General features: G+C 37.3%; 3 protein-coding genes across 7 annotated transcripts; 2 read left to right on the top strand and 1 right to left on the bottom strand.

The window, feature by feature from the left end:
- Positions 1-3635: 3635 nt before the first annotated feature.
- lg19h5orf24 (linkage group 19 C5orf24 homolog) lies at positions 3636-7652 on the top strand. 4 transcript variants are annotated; one of them, XM_057361209.1, is made up of 3 exons: positions 3636-4019; positions 5208-5825; positions 6742-7652. In XM_057361209.1, the coding sequence occupies exons 2-3, from the start codon at positions 5230-5232 to the stop codon at positions 6932-6934; spliced, it is 789 nt and encodes a 262-aa protein (XP_057217192.1). In that variant the 5' UTR covers positions 3636-4019; positions 5208-5229; the 3' UTR covers positions 6935-7652. The 4 variants fall into 4 exon arrangements, with proteins under 4 accessions (XP_057217192.1, XP_057217189.1, XP_057217191.1 ...); XM_057361206.1 differs by having other exon boundaries at positions 5205-5825; XM_057361208.1 differs by having other exon boundaries at positions 3636-4150.
- Positions 7653-7772: 120 nt separating this feature from the next.
- Positions 7773-10904, bottom strand: cfap100 (cilia and flagella associated protein 100). The gene is given in 11 exon segments (XM_057361205.1): positions 7773-8202; positions 8305-8507; positions 8785-8920; positions 9129-9283; positions 9421-9454; positions 9534-9618; positions 9703-9878; positions 9963-10043; positions 10145-10308; positions 10420-10487; positions 10587-10904. Coding segments are annotated over 11 exon segments (1368 nt in total). The 5' UTR covers positions 10768-10904; the 3' UTR covers positions 7773-8117.
- An 886-nt stretch (positions 10905-11790) lies between these two features.
- On the top strand, positions 11791-22206 carry LOC130570776 (pterin-4-alpha-carbinolamine dehydratase 2-like). Of its 2 annotated transcripts, none has more exons than XM_057361231.1 (4): positions 11791-12042; positions 13188-13313; positions 17676-17756; positions 18078-22200. In XM_057361231.1, exons 1-4 carry the CDS (start codon positions 11857-11859, stop codon positions 18171-18173), a joined length of 489 nt encoding a protein of 162 aa, XP_057217214.1. In that variant the 5' UTR covers positions 11791-11856; the 3' UTR covers positions 18174-22200. The 2 variants fall into 2 exon arrangements, with proteins under 2 accessions (XP_057217214.1, XP_057217215.1); XM_057361232.1 differs by lacking the exon at positions 11791-12042 and adding an exon at positions 12107-12374 and having other exon boundaries at positions 18078-22206.
- The last annotated feature ends 1098 nt before the right edge of the window (positions 22207-23304 follow it).

The raw sequence follows: 23304 nt of genomic DNA, 5'->3' as shown, positions 1-23304 counted from the left end.
ACGTCATCAGTTCGTTGAACAGAATACAGGTCCTCCGCTGCCGTACAGATCTCTGACATTAAACAGCTGTTCAAGGCGGATGTTCGACTGGGCGTTCTTCTGCGCAACCCAACGCGTTTTAGAGAAACGTTTATGTTGGAAATATTAATCTAATAATATTAACACGGCAGTTTTTTTTTTGCTGCCCAGAGGTAAAATTGTGTAGCAATAAAGCTCCGCGACTCACAGCCCGGAGCGGATGTGAAGCACAGACCTTTGCTCCTTCAATTTTAAATATGACTATAAATGTGGGTGTATCAGTTTCTCGGCAATATGAATAGACTGACTGGGCGCACAGCACATTGGACGGAGGTCTCGTGTCTTTACGTAATTTAGCCTGAGGGTGGCGCTCTGATGTTGATTTATTAGCAGGCTCTACAATCATACCGTAGAGAGGACCCATTATATACATTGTGTTTGAAATTATGTGCTTAATGAAACATTTCTCAGAACAGTTCATTGTAACTGACTGTATGAATAGGCTTACTAAAAAACACAACCTATTTGCAGGTTATTATAGCAAGTTTTATTAGTATTATTTTAAATGCTTTTTACGGAGCGTTACCCCAGCTAACAGATGATACCAGTTTTGGGTAATTTCGTGACTTAGCGTATCTGGCACGCCCCTCCATGCAATCGCATTTTAAATTCAGCAATCAACAATAGAATAATTTAATTCTTGCAAACATTTATATAAATAATGAAACTATATTACAATGTAAAATTCACAGATTAAACACATCAGAAATGTTTACAAAATACAAAATGTAATTATGCAATAAAAATTCAAGATTTCTTTCTAATTTGTGCGCAAAACATTTGATAACATTTGATGTTCATTTTAAAAATAAAAAATACTTGACATAATCTTTCCGATATAATTTGATTACCATTCAAAAGTAACGGTAATGAAATACAGTTACATGTTTTTCTTTACTCAGCCCTGATTACAAACTGACCTGCTGCTAATGCTTTCATGTAGGCTATACACTGTCAGAAAAATTGTGTCAGATTTGTACCTTTAGGGGTACAATGGCTTGTCACTGGGGCAGTACCCTCAAAGGTACACATATTGTACCTTTCCACATGGATACCCAGACAGCAAGCAACCGTTGAATCAATGTAAACAAATAGCTGATTTGTGAATGTTAATTGCGTTGAATCAATATCACTTTTGCACCTGCAATTAATGTTGAAACAAATCACCATTATTGTGATCAGTGTTTGCTTTAGTTGGGCTCTGGACTCTTGAGTTTAATGCTAAGTTTTCTTTACTGTCTAACACATATGTTGTGGCAAAGAAAACTAAGATCCAGTGACATCAGAAAATGATCTTTAAATTATTTTGAGTGTCTTAGGTTTTTAATATGTGAATGCGGAGTTATGACACAGTTTAAAAAGATTTAAGCAGTTTTATGGACAATTTACAGAATAAATGATTTTCACAAAACTGTTACATTTCTGAATCAGTTCGACATGAAGAATCGGTGTATGAATCTCAACAATGGTAACAATCAACAGAAAGAAAGCTTCATGCTGCAATGCATGGGTAACATGATAGTACAAAACTCATTCATGACTCCCAGCATGCATTGCAGTTTACCTGAATTAGTTTGATGATTGTCACCATTGTTGAGATTCATACACCGATTCTTCATGTCTAACTGATTCATAAAAGTAACAATTTTGTGAAAATAATTTATTCTGACCCTATCTCTGCTATACCATTAACACCTCCTCTTGACAATCAACCTGCACTTAAGATCTGCGAAGAGGATGTGTTCCAGCTTTTCCGCAAACAAAAGATCAGAAAAGCACCAGGTCCAGACAATGTCTCACCCTCCTGCCTGAAAGTCTGTGCGTAGCAGCTGTCGCCCATCTTCACTAATATTTTTAACAGATCTTTGGAGCAGTGTGAAGTCCCTTCATGCTTCAAACGCTCCACCATCATCCCTGTACAGAAGAAACCCCAAATTTCTGGACTTAATGACTACAGGCCTGTTGCTTTAACATCTGTGGTCATGAAGTTATTTGAGAGACTTGTTGTGGCCCACCTGAAGGACATCACCAGACCACTTCTTGATCCCCTCCAGTTTGCTTACCGAGCAAACAGGTCTGTGGACGATGCAGTAAACATGGGGCTGCATTACATCCTACAACACCTAGACAGACCAGGGACTTACGTCAGGATCCTGTTTGTAGACTTCAGCTCGGCCTTCAACACCATAATCCCAGACCTCCTCCTGCCCAAGCTTACCCAGCTCTCTGTGCCAACCTCTACCTGTCAGTGGATTATTAACTTCCTGTCGAACAGGCAGCAGCTAGTGAGGTTGGGAAAATTTAAATCCAGCACATGTACCATCAGCACCGGAGCTCCTCAAGGATGTGTTCTTTCTCCACTGCTATATTCACTCTACACAAACGAATGCACCTCTACAGACCCTTCTGTCAAACTCCTGAAGTTTGCAGATGACACCACAGTCATTGGCCTTATTCAAGACGGTGATGAATCTGCCTACAGAAAGGAGGTTGCTCAGCTGGCTGCCTGGTGTAGTCAAAACAACCTAGAGCTGAATGCATTCAAGACAGTGGAGATGATAGTGGATTTCAGAAGGAACCCTCCATCACTTCCTCCCCTCACCATCCTGGACAGCACTGTGGATACTGTGGAGTCATTCAGGTTCCTGGGCTCCACCATCTCTCAGGACCTGAAGTGGGAGTCCCACATAGACTCCATTGTAAAGAAGGCCCAGCAGAGGTTATACTTCCTCCGTCAATTGAGGAAGTTCAACCTACCACAGGAGCTACTGACCCAGTTCTACTCAGTGGTCATCGAATCTGTTCTGTGCACTTCAATTACTGTTTGGTATGGCTCGGCCACCAAATCAGACCTACGAAGACTACAACGGACAGTTCGTAGTGCTGAGAAAATTATTGGTGCTCCTCTGCCCACACTTCAGGACCTGTACGATTCCAGAGTGAAAAACAGGGCAAGAAAAATCATCATTGACTCCACACACCCAGCACACAAACTCTTTGATCTGCTGCCCTCTGGCCGGCGCTTTAGAGCACCAAACACCAGGACTTCCAGACACAGAAGCAGCTTCTTCCCCCAGGCAATCTCCCTCCTAAACAGATAACTGCTCCTTAAGAGCAATATTCCACTTCCACTACTCCTATAGTGTGCACTATAGTGCCTTATTATATCTACATTTTATTTATACATGTATATAACACTACCTCTACTTACTACATTACCCATTTGCACAAGTGTACATACAATCTGTTAATATGTATATTCTACTATATACTACCCTGTACAATGTCTCTTATATGTTATTATCCCCCATTTTCTGTAAAATAGTCTTTATTTTATATATGCATATTTTAGAATGTTTTAGACTGTAAATCTTATTATATTGTATTGTCATTGTGTTGAATGTCTGTACTAGAAGCTTCCAACACCAAAGAAAATTCCTTGTGTGTGCAAGCACTCTTGGCAATAAAGCTCTTCTGATTCTGAAATAGAGTTTGACAGTGAAAGGTTATAATTTAAGAATTATGTCCACATGCCCCGCCCACCTTGATCGCTTCCGGGTCGGTACAAACTGCAGAAAATAGAGACTTAGGATTTTCACACGTGTATTTTAATTCCCGATTTCCACTTATAAACACATTTGGAAAAAAACGGACAACGGGTCATTTGTTCGTTTTTCGTTTTCATAATCAACGCAAAAACCGGAAAACAGCTGGATTCCCGATTTTGAAGGAAAATCCGTTGGCCGCCAAGTACACGCACCCTGCTGACTGTCACTGTAACGTTACCCGTGTGTATTTTGCGAGCAGAGGCGCCGAAGTCACGGCGCATGCGTCTTTTCTCTTTTGATATCTTAATATTTAATATCAATGGCTGCCGTTACATTTGTAACGCATCACTTAAATCAAGAAGGAAACCTTCAAGACATTTGCTGAGCATCAAGGTGAACATTAGTCTGTTTTGATTTAATCGATGAGCTTCGATCATAAGCAGTCGATATTCGTCCGTATCACCAAAATGGGAGTAAAATTGCACATTTAACCCTTTGCGCTCCGCTGTCGACATTAAAGCGAGGTACAGTTATTCTCACCAATTGATACGTCTCCTTAAAATAATGTTCTGTATGTTTGCATGGACAAACATGTTTATTTAGATGTATTTTCCATATTTTACTCTTGCACTCCGTTAAATGAAAGACACGTAAAGGACAACAGAAGGGTCTTTGTTGTGTGTACAAACAGTTGTGTGCCTTTATAATGCTAGACATCACATTTAATGCGAACATCGCAGTATTACTGACGTGTGACTGCTGGATGATTTTCTTTATGAATCACACGTCTTGCCTTTATAAATCAGTTATGCATACACATATTTTAGGAATATTTTACGAAGATACTGTAAATAGTTGCAAACCAACTAAAAAACTCAGAATGAGGATTTTGTGAGTTGAGTTCGAGGTCGTTGGTCTGCTGGTGTACTTGTGTGAAAGTTCAGAAGGGCTTATTAACATTTCTGTTCCTCTGACTAGCGGTTCACCAATATGACATGTCGACTGCTCAACTTAACAAAAACGCAATGAATTCAAATGCAAATGTAATGAATTCAAACAATTGTTCAATATAATAAACATTAGATATACTGTACATTAAATATGTGAGTCAAAAACCGCTGACCGGTAATAATGGCACAACAGTTTAAAAGTGATTTTACCCTCATTTACAAGATCTTTAGTTTCATGTGTTCAAATAAAAGCTTTTTGAGAAGAACCTTGTGTATTAAAAGCACTCATTTCCTGTTCAAAAACAAAGTATCTGGATGTAATATTTTTCACAGGCCAAACATCTCAGTCTCTGAGTAACATGCAATTTATTAAACAAAAGAAATGCCATTCTGTAAGTATACTGTCAGTATAATAAACAATGCCAAAAACATTTTATGATCATCCAAAAAGCAAACGGAAATCAAACAGTTCACTCCTTCGATGTCTGTCAAATAAATAACTTGCATAATACACAGAAGTACAGTATGAATGCATCTTCTGGAAAGTAATCTTCTCAGATTCTTTAAAGTTTGATCAAATGTCGTTTGCTACATTTTTACACGATTGTCACATTTATTCACCCATTAGCAGATCTGGCTCATGTCCACAGAAGATGATGCGTCAGGTGTCCGGCAGCAGTGGGGATTACTGCGTTAGTGGCAGGTCTTCATGTTTTGCAGAGGATGGAAGACTCGCGGCCAGTCACTTTGATCTGTGCTCCACCAAGTTTTATCCGTCGTTACCTCCTCAACGCTCACGGCAGATGTGTGTCGCTTACCTGACCCCGCCAGCCCCAGTCAGCCCCAAATCCACATCGTTCCAGAGGGAAGACTGCCACGTGGAGCCGCGACCTCAGGCCCCCGCAGGCCTTCAGGAAAACGAGAAAGCCAAGGACTGTAAAAAAAAGGCCGCGCCCGGAAGGTCTGGGAAACGCGGGCGGCCGACTGGGACTACTAAACTAGCTGGTTACAGAACCAGCACGGGCAGGCCTCTGGGCACCACTAAGGCTGCTGGTTTTAAAACCAGCCCGGGTCGGCCGTTAGGCACAACCAAGGCCGCGGGTTATAAGGTGAGCCCTGGTCGCCCACCTGGCAGCATAAGGAGTCAGTCGCGCCTCGGTAAACTGGGCTATACGGCATGCAGTGGAGCCGCTTTCCCCTTCAGCATCATGCACAAACCTGGAGCATGTGAAGATGAGGAAACTAAAGAGTAAAGTCAAATGTTTTTTTTTTTGCCCGTTTCATTATGTGACCTTTAATACCAACAATAACCTACCAATCAATAGTGTTAAAGGGTTGGTTTGTAAAAAAAAGAAAAATTCAATCACTTATCCTTTTTGTAGATATGATGTTCTAGGCAATGTTTAAAAAACTATCTTTTCTATACTATTGAAAGGGATAGTTCAACCAAAGGTGAAAATTGATCTCATTCCAAACGTGTATGACTTTCTTTCTTCTGCAAAGCACAACAGAAGATAATTTTAGTTTGAAGAATGTTGGTAACCAAACAACATTGAACCCCGTTGGCTTCTATTGTATATAAACCCGAATATCTTCTTTTGTGTTTCACAGGTTTTGAATGACATGCGGGTGAATAAATGACAGCCAAACGTTTATTTTTGCATGAACAATCCCTTTAAAGTGAACGGGGACAGAAGCTATCAAACTTCAAGAAAGACATAAAAGCATCAAAATAGTAGTCCATTTGACTTGTGTTGTATTCTAAAACACGTAAGCAAATATAAGAAACAAAACAATAGCTCTGTGTGAAGTTGTTGGTCCCTGAAAATCTCACCCTGTAGACCAGGGTTGAAATGATTGCTGTCACAGACCTTAAAATTGTACTCGTGTGTTTTGAGGAGAGTTTGAATGTGCAAGTGAGATTTGCAAGTAGAAAGTTTGAGCCTCTAAATGCTCATTTGACTCTTTATTGTGCTTTTGTTGTCATTCATTGAGCCTGTCACCATCCATCTCCTTTCACTTGAACAAAATAATATAAGTTTCATGGAAGAAAGTTACACAGGTTTACAATGACAGAAGAGTAAGTTCATTATTTATATTTTAGGCTGCACGATGTACTGTATATACACATTTTTATAATGATGCACGTTTTTGTTTTTGTCTAGACCACCAAAAATGTCCATACAAGCACCACAGTTCCTCCTCAGTGGGTTCCCCATACGAACCCCAAAAACACTGGTGCCGATCAGCGTCGTGTCATCCGAGGCGTTTTCCCAAGCGGTCACGTGTCCAGCTGACAGTCAGTCCAGAAACTCTCTGGCATTACCACTCCACAGTGCTCTCCCATCATACTCATGAAGAGAGTCCCAATGAAACAACTTCCACATCTGAACATTACACATTCACGTGATGATGGAGAGTTTCTTTTCCCTCATCTTTCTTAGCGTATAGTAAAATGTACATATTACCACTGACTGTCTGTATTCACAAGTCCATTGCATGTCTTGTTGGATTAGTAAAGAGAATAATAATGTAGTTGTTGCTTTAGATCGATTGACACAGTCACACAATAATGAAGATGCTGAGAACGTCAGATGGGTGCAATATTTTTATTGATGTCTCTTAAACATCTCGTCCCCATTCCAGCACTCTGCCAAAGAACTAATGTGTGCATGTTAAATTTGAGATTAAAAAGGTTTTCTCATTTATCAGGTTATGCTTTTCGGCAGCCTAGGAAAACAAGAAACAGGCTCTTCAAATACACATGTTAACCATTACACATCTAATAATATTTACTTTAGTATTGTATTTATTATTAATGCGTAAACAATATTCTTGTTGTTTCCATGTAACAGTGCTTCACATGAGTAGTAAGGAACTGCGTATGGCATTCATAACAGATCTTTTAGTTGTTGCACTATTGTACAAATAATCATTGACATACATAGGCTTTTGTTCCTCTTTTTATCCTCACACCTTCACTTTTTCCATTTACTTTGTAAAACTGTTTGTGCATGTGTGTGTACGTATGTGTATATATTTATAAACACAGAAACTCATTAAATGTGAAACAAGAGGTTTTATCTTTCTTTTTCTTGTAGATGTTTTATTATTATAAAACTTGTCAATCAGTAAGTTCAATTATTTAACAGCACTTTTATTTTGCCTCCTTTCTTACAGGTTGAGCCCAAATACGTTTTAGGATTCCTTTTAATTCCTTTTCCTGGTTTTGCATGCGTGTGTGATTTTCACAGTGTTGTGTAATAAACTGACTGTGAAGCTTTGTTGTGCTGACAATATCAACCAAACACAAACTGTTAGAAAAAAGGTTACACCTGCCTGAAAGCAACAAAAATGGCAAGTACAGACTAACATACAAAATAATTTTGGATGTCAGTGTAATATAAAATGACAAAGATTCAGCCTAAATAAAAAGTCTGACCATCATCACACTTGGTCCAAGGAATCTAAAGCAAGCAGTCACGTGATCAGGAAACATCTAGCATGTCTCAGACTCTATTTTATTTTCTTGCTGTTGGTTTTATCGTTTATTAGATCTTTCCATGGCTTTTCTCTGCCTTTCCTCCTGGTGCATCATCTGCAAGCGTATCTTGTCATCACGCAATCTAAACAGAAATGTAAACGATATATATATATATATATATATATATATTACATACAAGCAGACAGAGAAGATTCTTTAGCAGTTTTTCAAATGTAGACCTCACCTGATTCTCCTCTCTTTCTCTTGGGCGCGTTCAGCTATACTCATGCGTTCTCGCGGAATCATTTCTGCGTTTTCCAGAAGCTCCACCAGTTTTCCCTCGATGGTGGTCAGCATCTGCAGAATGCTCAGGTTGGCTGCGGTTTCCCCCACGCAGCAGCGAAACACCTCCTCAACTTTACCACTCAAAAGCTCAAGAGTGTTGTCCTGAAAGAAAAACATATTCTAGTGTGGACAATAGTGTTGCTTTTTATCTAGCCTTTTATTGTAAAGCACTTTGGATCAACGATGGTTGTGTTAATTAATCTGGAGGGCAAATTCATTCTGGTTCTCTGCACTTTCTTACAGATGTACATAACATAACATAAATTACAAATATGCCAAATGTGGAAAAAAAATCAGTTGCTAACAAGCAACAAACCAAATGGTATGATGCTGAGTTTAGTTCAGAGTGAAACGAAACATTAACGCATTGTTTTCTTACCTGGTCCTCTGGTTTGTTCTTGCCAAAGCCGAAAAGTTGGCATCTCTGTTCCAGCTGTGATGTTCTCTCTGTTTCCCGCTGAATGGTGTCCATCATGACATCAGTCTGCTCTTTTAGCTGTTTGGATTCAGACTCTCTACATATACACAAACAAACAAACAAACAAACAAACATGTGAGCGTGCCTGCGAAATCCACGCTAAGGTCTCATAATCTAATTATGAGTTCATTTTACTTGATATTAAAAATATCAAGGTTACATTTTCACAGAATGTTCTTTATATTATCAGCATCATCTGCTGTAGGGAAAATCTGTGCCGGGGCAATTTTAAGAATGGGTCGCACATCTTTTTTCGGGTGAGCTCAGCGGTCTGCTTGAAGTCCTCCAGAGACTCTTCTGTGTCTCTGGTGTTCTGAATGAGAGACAGGGTCTGCTCTTCCAGCTCCGCCATCACGTTCAGCAGCTCCTGAGGATCCGTGAAGAACAGCTCTGGCTCCTTCTAAAACAAATCAAAGCACAGTGCCTTAAAGAATTGGCTCCAGTGTAGAAGGCATCCAACAACCTGACAAATCACTACTATAAATTTAACGTTTGAATAATAATTTCAAGGTTTTACATAGGAATATGAATCCTTACCTCACCATCTGAGCTGTCAGTCTCAAGTGCAGGTCTTGAAAAAAAGAAATATATATATTAAGTCATTAAAAAACATGCAAAGCTGTGCAGTCAGTGTTATGGTTTGTATATACGTTTTATTGCTCTGACGGCTGGACTTGTTTCTAGATGAAGTCTCCCGAGAGGATGAAAGCTCACGAATCACTCGGCTTCCTCCAGCTGTATATGGAAGAAAACAAGCTGATTGTAAACCTGTTTATCATTCGCACTTGTTGTGTCACCAATATTATTTTTTCACTGTACATCTTCTGTCTGAAGGCACTGAAGTCTTTTTGATTTTTTCTGTATGTTTCCCATCACTCATAGCTTGCGCGTCACCAGAGCTCGTACTCTTGGATCTCTCTGGCTGTGAGAGCATCAGTAGAAACTCTTCATACTTTTTATACTCATTCAACATGTCCTCATACTTCGCGATATCACTACAGGGGAAACAAAGCAATCTGTTAAAAGCTGGAAAGATGATGTGAGATATTAATGGAAAACGTATGAAGTCAAATTGGAACCTCTTGACCGCCACTATTTTGGAGGTGAACTTCTTGATTTCTGTTATTTTCTACAGCTTCACTTTCATCTCCTGCTCAGCACTAAACACAGTAAATAGTTATACACATGATGAAAATACTCTTAAAAGGAACGGAATGCTAGTAAATGTGTTTTTCGTTGTGTGCGTTTGTATAAATAATACATGTTGATAGCCTCCACTGAGTTCTTATCATTTTCTTTGAGAAAGTCTTCAAACAAGATGGTGTTCTCTTCCAGAAACTTCTCAGCTCTTATCAATTTTCTTTCTTCCTCTATAGCCTTTTGCTCCAGCAGCTGAATCTCTCCTCTCTTAACAGCCAGAGAATACTAACAGAAGAAGAGATACTAAGATAAGACTAGAATATAGACAGATCAGTCAAATACACCGTGAATAACAGGTTTTACAGGTAAAAAATGTATGTAACGTTATATTCTTACTTCCATTAAGAACAGCTCACGTTTCTTCGTGATGTATTCCTTCATGCTTCCTTTATCAATATGAAGGTCTACGACAAATAAAGGACAACATACAGAGCTCGTTTAAGGCCGGGTGAAGTCATGTGACCAGCTGATGTTTGATGCCATTGTAATGCGTGTTTTCTCACCTTTAAGCATATAGATCCTCCGTGACGGGTTTTCTTGTTGAGGAGTTCGTGAGACTGCTGTGTCTTTCACCTCCTTTGTCAGTCTGCTTTGTGTCATTCGGTGTGTACGCGTCACTTTCTCATGGACGGGTAAAGCTATCTTTCTCTGGTGTTCCTGCCGTGACAGAGGGCACAGAATCATGATGCTCGGCAGTGTTGGGTAAGTTACTCTGAAAAGTAATTAATTACTACTTACTAATTACACATTCGATAATGTAATTAGATTACTGTACAAATTACTCTCTTCAAAAAGTATTTAATTACTTATTACTAATTACTTTCTATATCCTACATCAACCTTGATGAGTTAAGTGATTCAAGGATAGACATGAAACGGCTCTTTTAATTCATTCAAATAAATAATATTAAAGTATTATTATTAATTACAAATGTGAGAATTATACATTAAAGCACGGATTTTGAAGTTAGACTTTGAATTTTTATGTAAATTCCTCTTCTGCACACACACATATTACACAAAGTATTTACTTTAATTACATCAGAAGTAACTGTAATTAAATTACAGAAAAAAATTAGAGTAATCCCTTACTTTACTTTTTCAAGGGGAAAGTAATTAAATTACAGTAACTAATTACTTAGTAACTAGTTACACCCAACACTGTATATTATACATTTTATTTATTTTTTCTTTACAAGGTGTTGCAGTGTACATAAAGAAATGCCCAGTCTGTGGAATCTCAGTCAGATTCCAAGAATACAAATCTGGCTTTCACAATTTCAACAACAAAGTATTCCTCACACTCCCTTTGTGTCACCATTCTGCCTGTCATGTTTTGTTTTGGCCNTATATATATATATATATATATATATCAAGAACTGCCAACATGAAGGAAATATAAATTCTCTAAATACACTGTAAAGATGTGAGAATTAAAAGAGGACGCTTCAAGCGGAGCGTTTTTGACCAAAATAATTTTCTTCCCCACATCCTATTAGGAAGCAAAGTAAAAATGAAATTCTATTTTATTACTCAATCTGTGAACCCGCTTTTGCATCGCATCCTTCCCACACATTCTAGTTCTATCCTCCTCACACAAGAGTGAGGAATTTAAATGAAGTAGGTAGAGAGGTCTGAATATAGCCTAACGAGAAACTCCCACTTCTCCGAACTTGACCTTCCATTGTGTGACAGAGCCAGAAGAAAAATCCGCTTTGTGTTTTCTAAAGAAAAGAAAATCGATCTAGATAGATTGACAGATAGCAAACTAACATGGTTAAAACGATTTTGATCAGGCATCGTCAGGGGCAGCTCTATTGTGTTTACTGGCTGTTTTGCTCGCAGAAGGCGGTGATGAGCTGGTTAATATTTACCCTACGTTCAGGCCGCCAATGGCATAGCGCTTTTGCTAAACAAATCCAACGTTATCTCTCGGCAGACATTCGCGCAGGTTCAATGGTAAGATATAGTTATTTATTTAAGTTGTACGATGGGGGTCCTAGCGATTTTTCAGAGCTGTGGGTGAAATCCTGACGTCAGTTGAGGACCAAATCAACCAATCAGACACTTGCGCGGTAGACGCGTTGATGCCGAAGCAGAACACTCGACGTAATACATCCACGCACCTGCAGCTTCAATTATTAGAGAGTTTCTTTGTTTGGTAGTGTTATTACTACTGCGGGTATTTCGCCAAATAAATGAAATGTAAAACGGGCCACAGTGAAGCGCTCATTTAACCCCAGAGGAGACGCTACAAATTGTATTTGACTGTCATCTAGTGGATGTTTCAGGTATCACAAAAGCGTTGTCGTAGTTAATGCACCGGTAACTTTGACTAATGTTTTTCTTCAAAGTAATCCACAGGCACGCTATTATGTATAATGACAACGATCATTTTATTGTAATATATTTTCTTTATTGTCTCTTTGAAGACGATTTACTTGACATGACCAATTCTGTCCTCACGGTCAGAAAGAAACATGCTTATCTGCCTTGAATATAATTCAGATGGCCTTGTATATACTGTGTATTTGTGCAGGTGATGCAGTTAATCGATTTAAGATTGTTATTATTTGGCAGGTCCTTTGCAGTAGAATGGGTTTTATCAACATGACACTTTTATAACCCTTTTCATCCAGCAGATGGCGCAAAAACACTTAAAGAGTGACTTATTAAAACGTTGACATGTTCGTCCAAAACACAGTATGGCTAAATGGAGTGAAAGGTTTTAAAATGACATAATGCATGGCAAATTTGACATTATACATTGCTCAATGCTCATGATTTTTTTCTTTGAGATGATTTGATTTGATTTAATTTAGACTTGTAATTAGTATACTTCCTTTTTGCCATGGTTGTCCCACATAACAAAACAGAATCTCAAAATTGTGATATCCAGGAACTAACAAATGTAACACAAATAATAGTTTTGGCTGCATTTGTCAAAGCGTAAGAAATCAAACCCATTATTAAACATTAATGCTAATCAGAAAGCAATAAGTCTGTGGTTAGTTGAGTCTTTATCACATGAATTATCACATGAATTGCATTCTGATGAAGTAAACTAATAAACTGTTCATAAAGTGATCTTCACATTTCCCCAGGCCACAGACTGGCTGTCACCGGCCGAGAGAGAGCAGTTTCTAATGGAGTTAAAGGCCACAGGCTGGGTGGAAGTGGAAGATCGAGATGCTCTTTACAAGGAACTGCACTTCAAGACATTTAACCAGGTTTGCAACCCAAGACACTTTATCACTACTCACAATTTTTTTTTTTTTAAGTTATTATTCTTAAGCATTGTAGATGGTCTCTGTATTTTACTGCACTCACATGAACAACTGCTGCAATCTGTCAACCTGTACATCTCTTAAATCCAGTGCACTTCTTTCTTTGTCCATTTAATACAATTCCTCAAACAGGCCACAATCAGTTTGTGTTATTTTTCAGGGCCATTGTGACTTTTACGGAGCGTTAGGAATGCTCTAGTCTGTTACCTGAAAATACCAGAATTTCTGTGTTTCTTGGTTTATTAGTTGCAGGTGTAAACCAAACTACACTTTTTGCAAACCCTTCTCGAGGAGCAGTCGTTGTTGTTCTATAAATGTCCAAAAGAGCAAGCACTTCATACTACTACAGTTCTTAACAGAGAGCCTTTTGGTTGTCATTTCGCGAAAACAACATGTAGACATTTTGTGTCCTTAAGTCTAAAGCGCCATGCCACACTTTGCCTGCCCCTTCTTCACTCTTTAGACTCCCATCCCCCCAAACTCCTGATTCATGTCAGTCTGTATTACTGTGAGTGAGAGCAGAGTCGTGCTTGGCAGCAATTGAAGTTTTGATCAAAATGATTTCTTTCACAAACAATCAAATTGGTTAAAATGTTTCATGTGTCTCAGAAAACCACTAACTATCCCATCAGTCTGCATGTTCCTCTTTTACACTGGCTTTGCTTCACTTTGTTTGCTTCTCTATGTAATACTGACATCATAGTTTTCCATGTGCACATCTCCCTCATTTTCGTGTGTAGTTCATTTTCTTTTGGCCCCGCGTTCATTATGTCCTGGCTTTACTCGGGACTTAATGCACATATGATGACATGTAAAACAATTCCTTGTTGTTCCTTGTTAATTGTTTAGTGTCACGTACATTTGTTTGTATGTATCACATGTTTGTTTGAGCAGCCAGACTGGGTCTGATAAGGTCGGTGGTGTGAACCTTCTGTTTGTCCCAACAGTGATGGCCAGTGTCATTTGAAGACAGCCATTGTGCACTTGCTTTGTGACATGTCTGTGTGTTATGATATGATTTGAAGCAATGCAAAAACAAAAAAAGTTTCATATATATATATATATGTATATGTGTGTGTATATGTATGTAAAGATAAAAGGTGATTAAAGATAATATATTAGAGAATATAAGGTTGGTTTGGATCTTTAAAAAAAACATTTAAAAAAGCATTTTTTTGTCCAGTATCTCCATGAAAGCACATTAAAACTTTCCACAAATAAACAGGAGAAGTATTCTGACAGTGAGAGAAATTAACCGAAAGCGAAAAAAACTCATTCCTGCATAAAACCCAGCGTTATAGGTTGTTCCCCGCTCAACCTAATATGTGTGCAAATATATAATATGCATTGGTCATTTTATATTAGCAATTTTTGCAATCATGTTACCAAAATATTTTGATTCAAGACTTGGTACCTTTATTGTCGTATCGTACACAGAAATTATTCTTTTGCTTCATTTTTCCTCAAGAACAAAAATTCTATACATTAAAGGACAATTCACAGTAAATAAGAAAACCCTTATGCATTAAGAACATTTAACAACAACAAACAATTAAATAGACAACATGTGTTTAGAAAATATGTTTTTGTGGTTGACTGTTTTGTGTATGTTGTATGATGAAGATTTCTTCGGTGGCATAGAGTCACAATTTTACAAGAGGAGATATTTAACGTGTGAAAGCAAGCTATTATTCATGCTGGATTAACTCGATGTCAGATGCTAGTTTACAGCAGAAAGTGACAATTGTGTCCTGAAGCTGAGTAAACTGAGTAGGGCCCATAACATCTCTATGTACAACAATACAGTAACAGTGAATATTTCACTTAATGATGAATGATCTAAATGATCAAGAAAGTTGTTTAGGGGAACATAAACATTTTGTGATGGGAGACCATTTGTTTGTATGTATCATATGTTGTACATTTTTCGGGCCAGTGCTGTATCAACACAGAAAATTATAATTTGAGAACTTTCAGAGATGAGATATGCACACTGCCGGAAAGCCACATCTCAGACAACACGCAACATTTTGAATTGAGTTCTCTTTCATGTCTTCTTACTTTTAAACAGATACATCCACACAAAATTAGGTCAAAATGCCCATATTAGCAAGTATCCTTGTAATCCATTACCTCTTAAATGAACGTAAACAGTTGGGAAACAAAATCATGTGTTACAGTATAATAGATCTGTGCATCTCTTAAAGGGCATGCAGCATAATTAAGATCTTTCGACAAAGGACGAAGACAAAAAACATTCACTGCTCCTGACCGGTTAAATTATATTGAATTAATACAGTGAAGGCCATAAAGTGTTACTTTACATTATTTAATTTCTGTACCTGATAACTAATATAAGACCAACCTTTTTTATTTTTATTTGTATGTTTGCTTTATTACATTTATTTGTGCTAATGCACATACTTTGTTCTTATTTTATCTTTATTTTGTCTTTAACAATATTTTACATTTGTGCGATTTAGGCTAATAGTTTTTATGGTATCATAACCATATTTATTAAGATTACATAGGTAAAAAACAACAAACAAATAACTAGACAATGTTATTTGTTTTTTACTTTTTTTGTGGTGGGGCCAGTGAATTTTGGCAGGGCCAGTAAAAATTAGAATCACTTGCCCGACCGGGCCAGTAGAAAAAATCCTTAGCGTGGAGCCCTGTGTGAGATGTCTGGCGCAGCATCATGTTCTGGGTGATGCTGCATGCTGGTTATGTTTTGAGAGAGACTTTTTGTGAAGCAGCCTCCATAGTCCAATCTATCTGCATTTAGGTCTGGCTGGAAAAGCCAGTGTCCATAAACCTTATATTACTCCAGAAAAAGCCATCTGTAAATAGCCGGCACATGTGTTTGAAACTACGGCCGTATTTTAGCCCACTGCAGACAACTTCAAAATGGCCTCATCCAGTGTTTTATGACAATCATGCCATAATAGCACAAAATGCCCCTAAAGTGGCGTGTAGGGAAACATGCTGGTGGTGGTTCTGATTATTTGAGATGAGGGCCTGTAACATGTCAAGTCTAATTACCTGCTCCTGACAGAGTAAAAGTGGCTGTGGGCCGAGGCGTTGGCTGCGCACAATACAAAGTAAACAAAAGAGCCGGAGAACGATGGTCCTTGACCTCCTTTGAGTGGGAGTCAGAGGCAGCGCTCCGGGTCCGCTGTATTGTTTCCTCCCGTTGTGCTTAAGAGTTGAGAAGGAGTCGACAGTGTTGACATAACCGAAGATTTCACCCTTTCTGGACTTTACTAAAGGAAACAACATTCGATGGCGTTTTCGACAAGTGCTCCGATGTTTTTGGCCTTTTATGCAATTTGGCAGATACTTTTATCCAAAGTGACTTCTTTTCCAGTGCACGTGTTCCCTTGGGATCTAACCCATGACCTTTGTGTTTCCATGCTAACAAATAAGCTACAGATTAAAATGGAGCTCAGAGTATATTTCAAGCTTGGTAAAAGCGTATGCCTTTTGCCTGACAGGTCAACTCTGTGACGGGCATTCGACACGGATTGTGCCGCTCTATTTAATAATCGCCAATATTCTTATGAAAGTTGAGCAAAAACAGGCCACGTGCTTAAATTGGCGGCGGAATCGAGTTTCAGGATTCCGTCAATCACTTAAATTGGATAACAGGACGGTTGTCTCGATAGATAATTCGATAAAACAGCCGATTGTGTTACATCACGTGTTAGTGAATAAATTCCCCAAATTGCTTACAATATACTCAACTCTGTGTAATTTCCTCTCTTTTTGCAAGTACCTCAGTTTCATTACCAGAGAATTTGGCCAAGCCCACGCATCTGTCCGCAGAGATAGCTTGTGTACAATGCTGCTTCAGTTGACTTAATTAGCTAAGGAAGTATTTAAAGGCTTAATTGAGATTGCATTGGGAAATTGCTCTGAAATAGCCAGTGCGTTTTGTGTTCAGAGCGTCAGGTTCAGCTTGCACAGGATCTTGCCCCGCTTTGGAGTCCTGTAGAATAGCTGCGATTTGCTTCTGATTGGAGGATAAAAACACCACGAGGAAGATGAGTGCCTTCCCTATGATTACACACTACACTAATGTGGTCCTGTCTTTCAAATGAAAATGAACTGTCGCAATTTTGTTGTCATTGCTTTGTTCTTCTCAGTCAGTGTAGCAGCCCTTCTACTATCATCTAAAAATGTTTCATACTTTTTCACATTTTGCCTCCGCGTGTAAATATGGTGTGACCCTGTGGCAGTGATGTTCTCACTGGATGCTTGTGAGCTGAATTGTCTAAGCGCTCTGTTTTATTCTTTACTCAGGCTTTTGGCTTCATGTCTCGAGTGGCTCTACAAGCAGAGAAGATGAACCATCATCCAGAGTGGTTCAATGTTTATAACAAGGTAATAACTTCCACCGAGCCATGTGTTCCTCACCATCGAACAGCAGTTTATAATGTTTTTACATGTTTAACATGAATATGGTGTTGAAAGTGCATTAATGGCCCCACACATCAGGTCTCCAAGAGGCCTTTGAACCCCACTGCATTCACGCCACAAACAATCACGCTGCGTAAAATAGCGCACCAGCCTCGCATGTGAATTCAGAAGATGAAAAGCTCTCGGCGGTCCACCACATGCTTTGCAGTGCATGAGGGCTGTTTCTTGCACAGTAGAAAAGGAAAGATGTCTGTTAATAACGACTGATTTATTATCGTTTTTCAGGTGCAGATCACTTTATCTACACATGACTGTGGAGGACTGTCAAAGAAGGACATTAGACTGGCCAAATTTATTGATAAGGTCGCACTGTCCTTGTAGTCAAACTGCACAACATCATATATTAAAGCTCTATATGATGTTCATTTGTGGTGGGAGATTTTTTACCGTTTTGCTTCAATATTGAAAAAATAGGCAATTTTATGCGTATTAAAATGGTTTACTTTTAGATGATTACGTGTAGTTCTCCACAGTCTTAACTGTGTGGTTACATCTTTCCAACTTGTTTTTAGAGCAGAGAATGTCAGATAATTAATAAGAAATGATGAAATTAAGTGATCCAAATTCTGTGAGCCCTCAGTTATACAGTAAGTTATATAAAAGCCTTAAGCATTAAAGACAAAACCACTCTCCAAAAAAACAGAAACATAACTGGACAGGCGAGTACAGCGAACCTTTACATAATGTTTTTTTACACACATCCATTAACAGAACTTCCCATCAGATCATTCATAAGAGCATATATTGACACAGCCAGCGTGTTTTAATGTTGGCTGGACTAAAGCGCAGACTGCAAGAGTTTCAGACATCGACACAAGAGACAAATAATGCATCAACACAAAAATGATCAGATTGAAAGAGTCAGTGGATCTGTTAAGAACAAGGATGGATTACAGACACTGGATTTTTCCATGTAAAGGCCCCAATGTTTCCTGCATTAAATTATCGTTTTTGTAAGAATTTTGTATTTCTTTTTGATAAGAATAATTTTTCTTAAAATGGTCATGTTTTTTCTTTTGTACATGGTACTTGTTTTTGTCCTAACAGTACACAAGGATGGGTGTCCTTTAAGAATTCTACGAGTTGTATTAGAACTGCAGTCTCACTTCCACTGAAATAAATGTGACTATTTTGTCATCTTCATGTGTTAACATTGTAAACTGCTTCACATGAAAACTATGTTTGAACAAAAACGAGCATATTCGAAATGAAAATGGTAACGTCTTTGTGTGACTTTTTACTTAACCACAACTGTTTTTATGGATTAGAATTAATCACTACATCATGCTGTTATAAGTTCATATTTACATTTACATTGAGTCATTTAGCTGACGCTTTTATCCAAAGCGACTTACAGAGAGTTCAGGGAGCAATAAGCGATATGTCATACAGGAGCAATAATACAATAGGTGCCAATACAAAGTTACTAGTTTCAACAAAAGCTAGACCACTACCTGTTGAGAGAAAGAGAGAGAGTTAGTTTTTTCCTCATTTGTCAAGTATTCACAGAAGAGAGTGGTTTTAAGTAGTTTTTTTGAATGTTGTGAGAGATGTGGTTGACTGGACGGAGATAGGAAGAATGTTCCACCAGGAAGGAGTTGTGAAGGAGAATGAGCGGGATGCAGGAAAGCGATTTACTGCCCTTATGAGAAGGCAATACAAGACGCCGCTGGTTTGCTCAATATGACATATGACATAAAACAAGTCATAGGTTGGCTAGAGGCGTAAACATGCACAAACATGAGATTGCATATGGTAGCCTATTGTGTTACCCTTCTTTTAGTTGCTGGTTTTACATGATTTCCATAAAAAGTCATGCTGAAAAAATGATTATATACATGTTAAATCAGCTGAACTGCATGCCAGTGGGGCTAAGATCAACCTGGTAGATCCAAGCAGGTTAAAGCTATCAAGACGTCATGGAACTGATAATAGATAAAAACGGATTTATCTACGCAGCCACCCTTTCAAGGCACCATATTAGCCAAAATAGAACTAGTTGACCGCCATTTTGGTAAAACCCTTGCGTATCTATTTTTTATGTAGAAAAAAACAAATAAATCTAGCATCTACTTAAATTGTTGACTCCAAAACTGTTATAGATTCATGTTATATACAACAATCTTTTAGGATAAAATCTGTCAACAGTATTTACAAAATAACAAAAATGTCTATTATAGGAATAGTTCAGTAAAATTATCTAAATATGTACAAATAAAAATGTCATTGTTCATTGATGGCTGTAACAACATTGTTTTTCTGACACACTGAAAGTAAGTGTTTAGTAAAATGTTCTAGTGATTTTTTCATGTGATAATAGTGGATGGTCATTTGAATTATTTGATAAAGGATATACTGTAAAAGGACTATAAAATAGTACATTATTCATATAATTGGTACCCTATAATTGAAGTCTTCTGAAACAAGCCTTGTGTGATAATGTTTCCACCTGTGTGATGCTTTACACTTCAGTTGTCTGATAAGAAGAACACTGGTGATCTTGCTCTTTGCCTCTAATTGGACTGGATATGGACTTATGTTGCATCATTATGCTCCATCATACTTCTTAACATCTCAATAATGAGATTAGTGTTTTTTAATGGCTGCAAGTGATTAATCATAAATTACTAAAAAAGGACTAAAATCTACATTTGCTTATTGCAGTTGCATATTACTGAATTAAGAAACAGTGTATGGAGCTAGACGTTGTTATTTGAAGCATGCCAAGGTCCAGATTTGCAATGTATTAAACAAACCTGATAAATTAACTCAATCAAAAGCTGTAAAACCAACATGAGTCTTGAAAGGGTTCTTGGAGATGTTGCTAAATCAAAGGTGGATGTAACCCTTTTCTGCGTTTTTTTTAAGACAAAAATTGTGAGAAACTTAGGGTTTGTTTGCAAGAGTAATCATGTTGAGAAACATTATCTCTCCCTGCTGTGTAAACTGTTATCCAGATGATCAATTCTGATTATCTAAGGCATTAAAATATCCAAGAATAACGATACCAGGCTCAAAACAAATTCTACATCTCCTGTGAAAATGATTTTTTTGTCACCACTATACTTGGCAACTGAGTAAGAATCAAATGCCATTGGGCTTCATAGCGGAAAATTTTAATAAAATAAATTCATAAACGGTGTTTGTATTTAAAATAAAAGTGTTTTAAAAATGAATTTGATTAAACATTAACTTTCAACAAATATTTCAGCCAAAAATGCTATTTCTTTTTAACTTCAGTATAAAATATTTCATTTCTCAAATTTGGTTGTTCAAAGTTTAAACAATGTTAGAACTTTATTCTGTTTGTGTTTTGTGTTCATTTGTAAAGACTTGTAATTTTACTCATTTGTAAAGAGCCTGAAGTGCACAAAGTGTATGTTTCGTCTGGCTTTGAATTTCAATTCAATAACAGGTCTGACACCAGATACCTCCAAGGGACAGTGTTAAACTGGGCACTTTTTTGAGACTCTTAAAATTATTGCTAAATATGTAAAATAGTCATTGAGCATAACTTCATATCAATTCATATGTAAATTCATATGGGGAAAACATGACTGCAGTTTAAGAGGATCTTACATCAGAATTATTATATGAAGAGTTTGGTTCCAAAATGAGATAACTCCGTTTTTTAATTTCTTCAAAAATCATGTTTTTACTGTGTTTTATTGTGTTAGTTAGCTGTGTTTTTTTTAGTTATTATGGCTTAAACCAAAACAAACCAACTGAAGTTTGATTGATATTAATTGGAATGCACAATAAAAAAACATGATTTCCAAGATGAACATTTTTTAAATCGGAGTTATCTAATTTTGTAACCAAACTCTTCATATTGAGATGAAGGATCTGTGTCCACGCCAGTTTGTCATTCTTCGACTTCTATCTGAAAACGCTGGAGAATCAAGATAACAGCTTAAACAAGTGAAAAACTCATTCTTAGCAGCGCTATCACAAAACAGCTTGGTTAATCATTCCCTTTAGACAGGATAACAACCAATTTTGTAAGTCTATAAAAAGCAGTGTTGGCAAGCAGGTTTGCTTTAGGGTTATTGAGATGTGCAAGTATTTTGAGTTGGTTGTCTTTATGTGCGTCATTTCCTATTTAATGATATGGGCTGATTGTAAACATTGTTTAAATAGATAAATATATGTGTATATATATGTATATATATTGCTGGTGTATTTCGTTGCTGATTTTATTACTCAAATGTATGTTTAATGGCTTTGTCCTGAAGCCGTCGAGAGTTTTTAATTAAATATACAGATAATATAAAAAAGTAAATGTCTTTTATTTTTACAAATCAAATGTAGCAGCTCATGTTGAAATGTAGCATGCTGGCATGATGAAAACAAAAACGAGGACAAGAAAAAATAAGAACAGTTATAGTAAAGGAAAACAGTTCTTGAATTTTTTCAAGCTAGCGAAAAATAAAAAAATAAAAAAATATATAAAAAGTTCGATGTAATAAAAATCTAAAGCAAAAGTTCACATATTCTTATTATACTTTTATTTGTTTTGTTTTTGGTATTTTTGCGCCCTGTAAGAATGGCGGGTTTAAATATTGTAAAACATTGAATAAACATAAAGAAACTCTATCCCCGCTCTAATGCAAATAATAAAAACACAATGCACTGTTATAACTCATTACGCTTTAGATGTAAAAACAGGCAAAACTTGGACCATATAATAGTCTGCCATGGGGGAAACCCAATTAGGCCTAAGTGTAAACCTTTAATTGAAAAAGATGCCAAAGTATGATTTTCTTAAAGGGAATGAAGAAGATAGATTTAGGATGAGTTGTTAAACGTTGATATCGCACGCATTGTCGTTTTATCATGATGGATTAGAATAGCACACAAATTCACTTGAATGCGTATCAGTGATCGATTAAGCATCTTGAGAAGGCATTGTGCACCGGCAATTCACCGACAGTAAATTAAACCTGGTTGTCATTTATAGTGGGCTGAAAACATGTCAAAATAACATATCACTTTTATTCCAAACATTTCCTTTAAATAACATACAATATTAAGAAAATTAAAATTAAAAACGGAAACTTGTTTTTAGACGGATGTTAAGATGATCTTTTCCCTTTTGATTCACATGAGGATTATTTTCAGAATTCATTAGGCTGCTTACATTTCTACCTTAAAACTCGTCTAACTCCGATCAATAATTTACTTACTAATACGATTTGCTTTTATTACATTTTTAAAAAAAATTCGCCTCCAGAAAAGACGTCCTTTCCATTTAAGTGAATAGTAAAAAAGGAACGCTCCTAAAATGTGTGGACGATTTTTTTATGCGGTAGCAATTACACACGTTTGATTATGCCGGTTTTTGACCGCTAACACTTAACGTCCTTCACAGTTTGTTGACCTGAAGCTCTGACATTGTTTTCGGTGTGTGATGTCTTGCGTCCAGACAGGCTCTTGTTTGAATTGGGTAATG

The sequence above is a fragment of the Triplophysa rosa genome, linkage group LG19, assembly GCF_024868665.1.
Source record: "Triplophysa rosa linkage group LG19, Trosa_1v2, whole genome shotgun sequence".
NCBI lineage: Eukaryota > Metazoa > Chordata > Actinopteri > Cypriniformes > Nemacheilidae > Triplophysa > Triplophysa rosa.
This window is presented reverse-complemented; position numbering and strand designations above follow the sequence as displayed.

Excerpts from the sequence above, each read along its gene's own strand:
- lg19h5orf24 (XM_057361209.1), top strand. The coding sequence starts at position 5,230 with ATGATGCGTCAGGTGTCCGGCAGCAGTGGGGATTACTGCGTTAGTGGC. Across the intron at positions 5,826-6,741 it reads GAAGATGAGGAAACTAAAGA|ACCACCAAAAATGTCCATAC; the intron begins GTAAAGTCAAAT and ends GTTTTTGTCTAG.
- LOC130570776 (XM_057361231.1), top strand. The coding sequence starts at position 11,857 with ATGGTTAAAACGATTTTGATCAGGCATCGTCAGGGGCAGCTCTATTGT. Across the intron at positions 12,043-13,187 it reads ACATTCGCGCAGGTTCAATG|GCCACAGACTGGCTGTCACC; the intron begins GTAAGATATAGT and ends ACATTTCCCCAG. Across the intron at positions 13,314-17,675 it reads ACTTCAAGACATTTAACCAG|GCTTTTGGCTTCATGTCTCG; the intron begins GTTTGCAACCCA and ends TTCTTTACTCAG.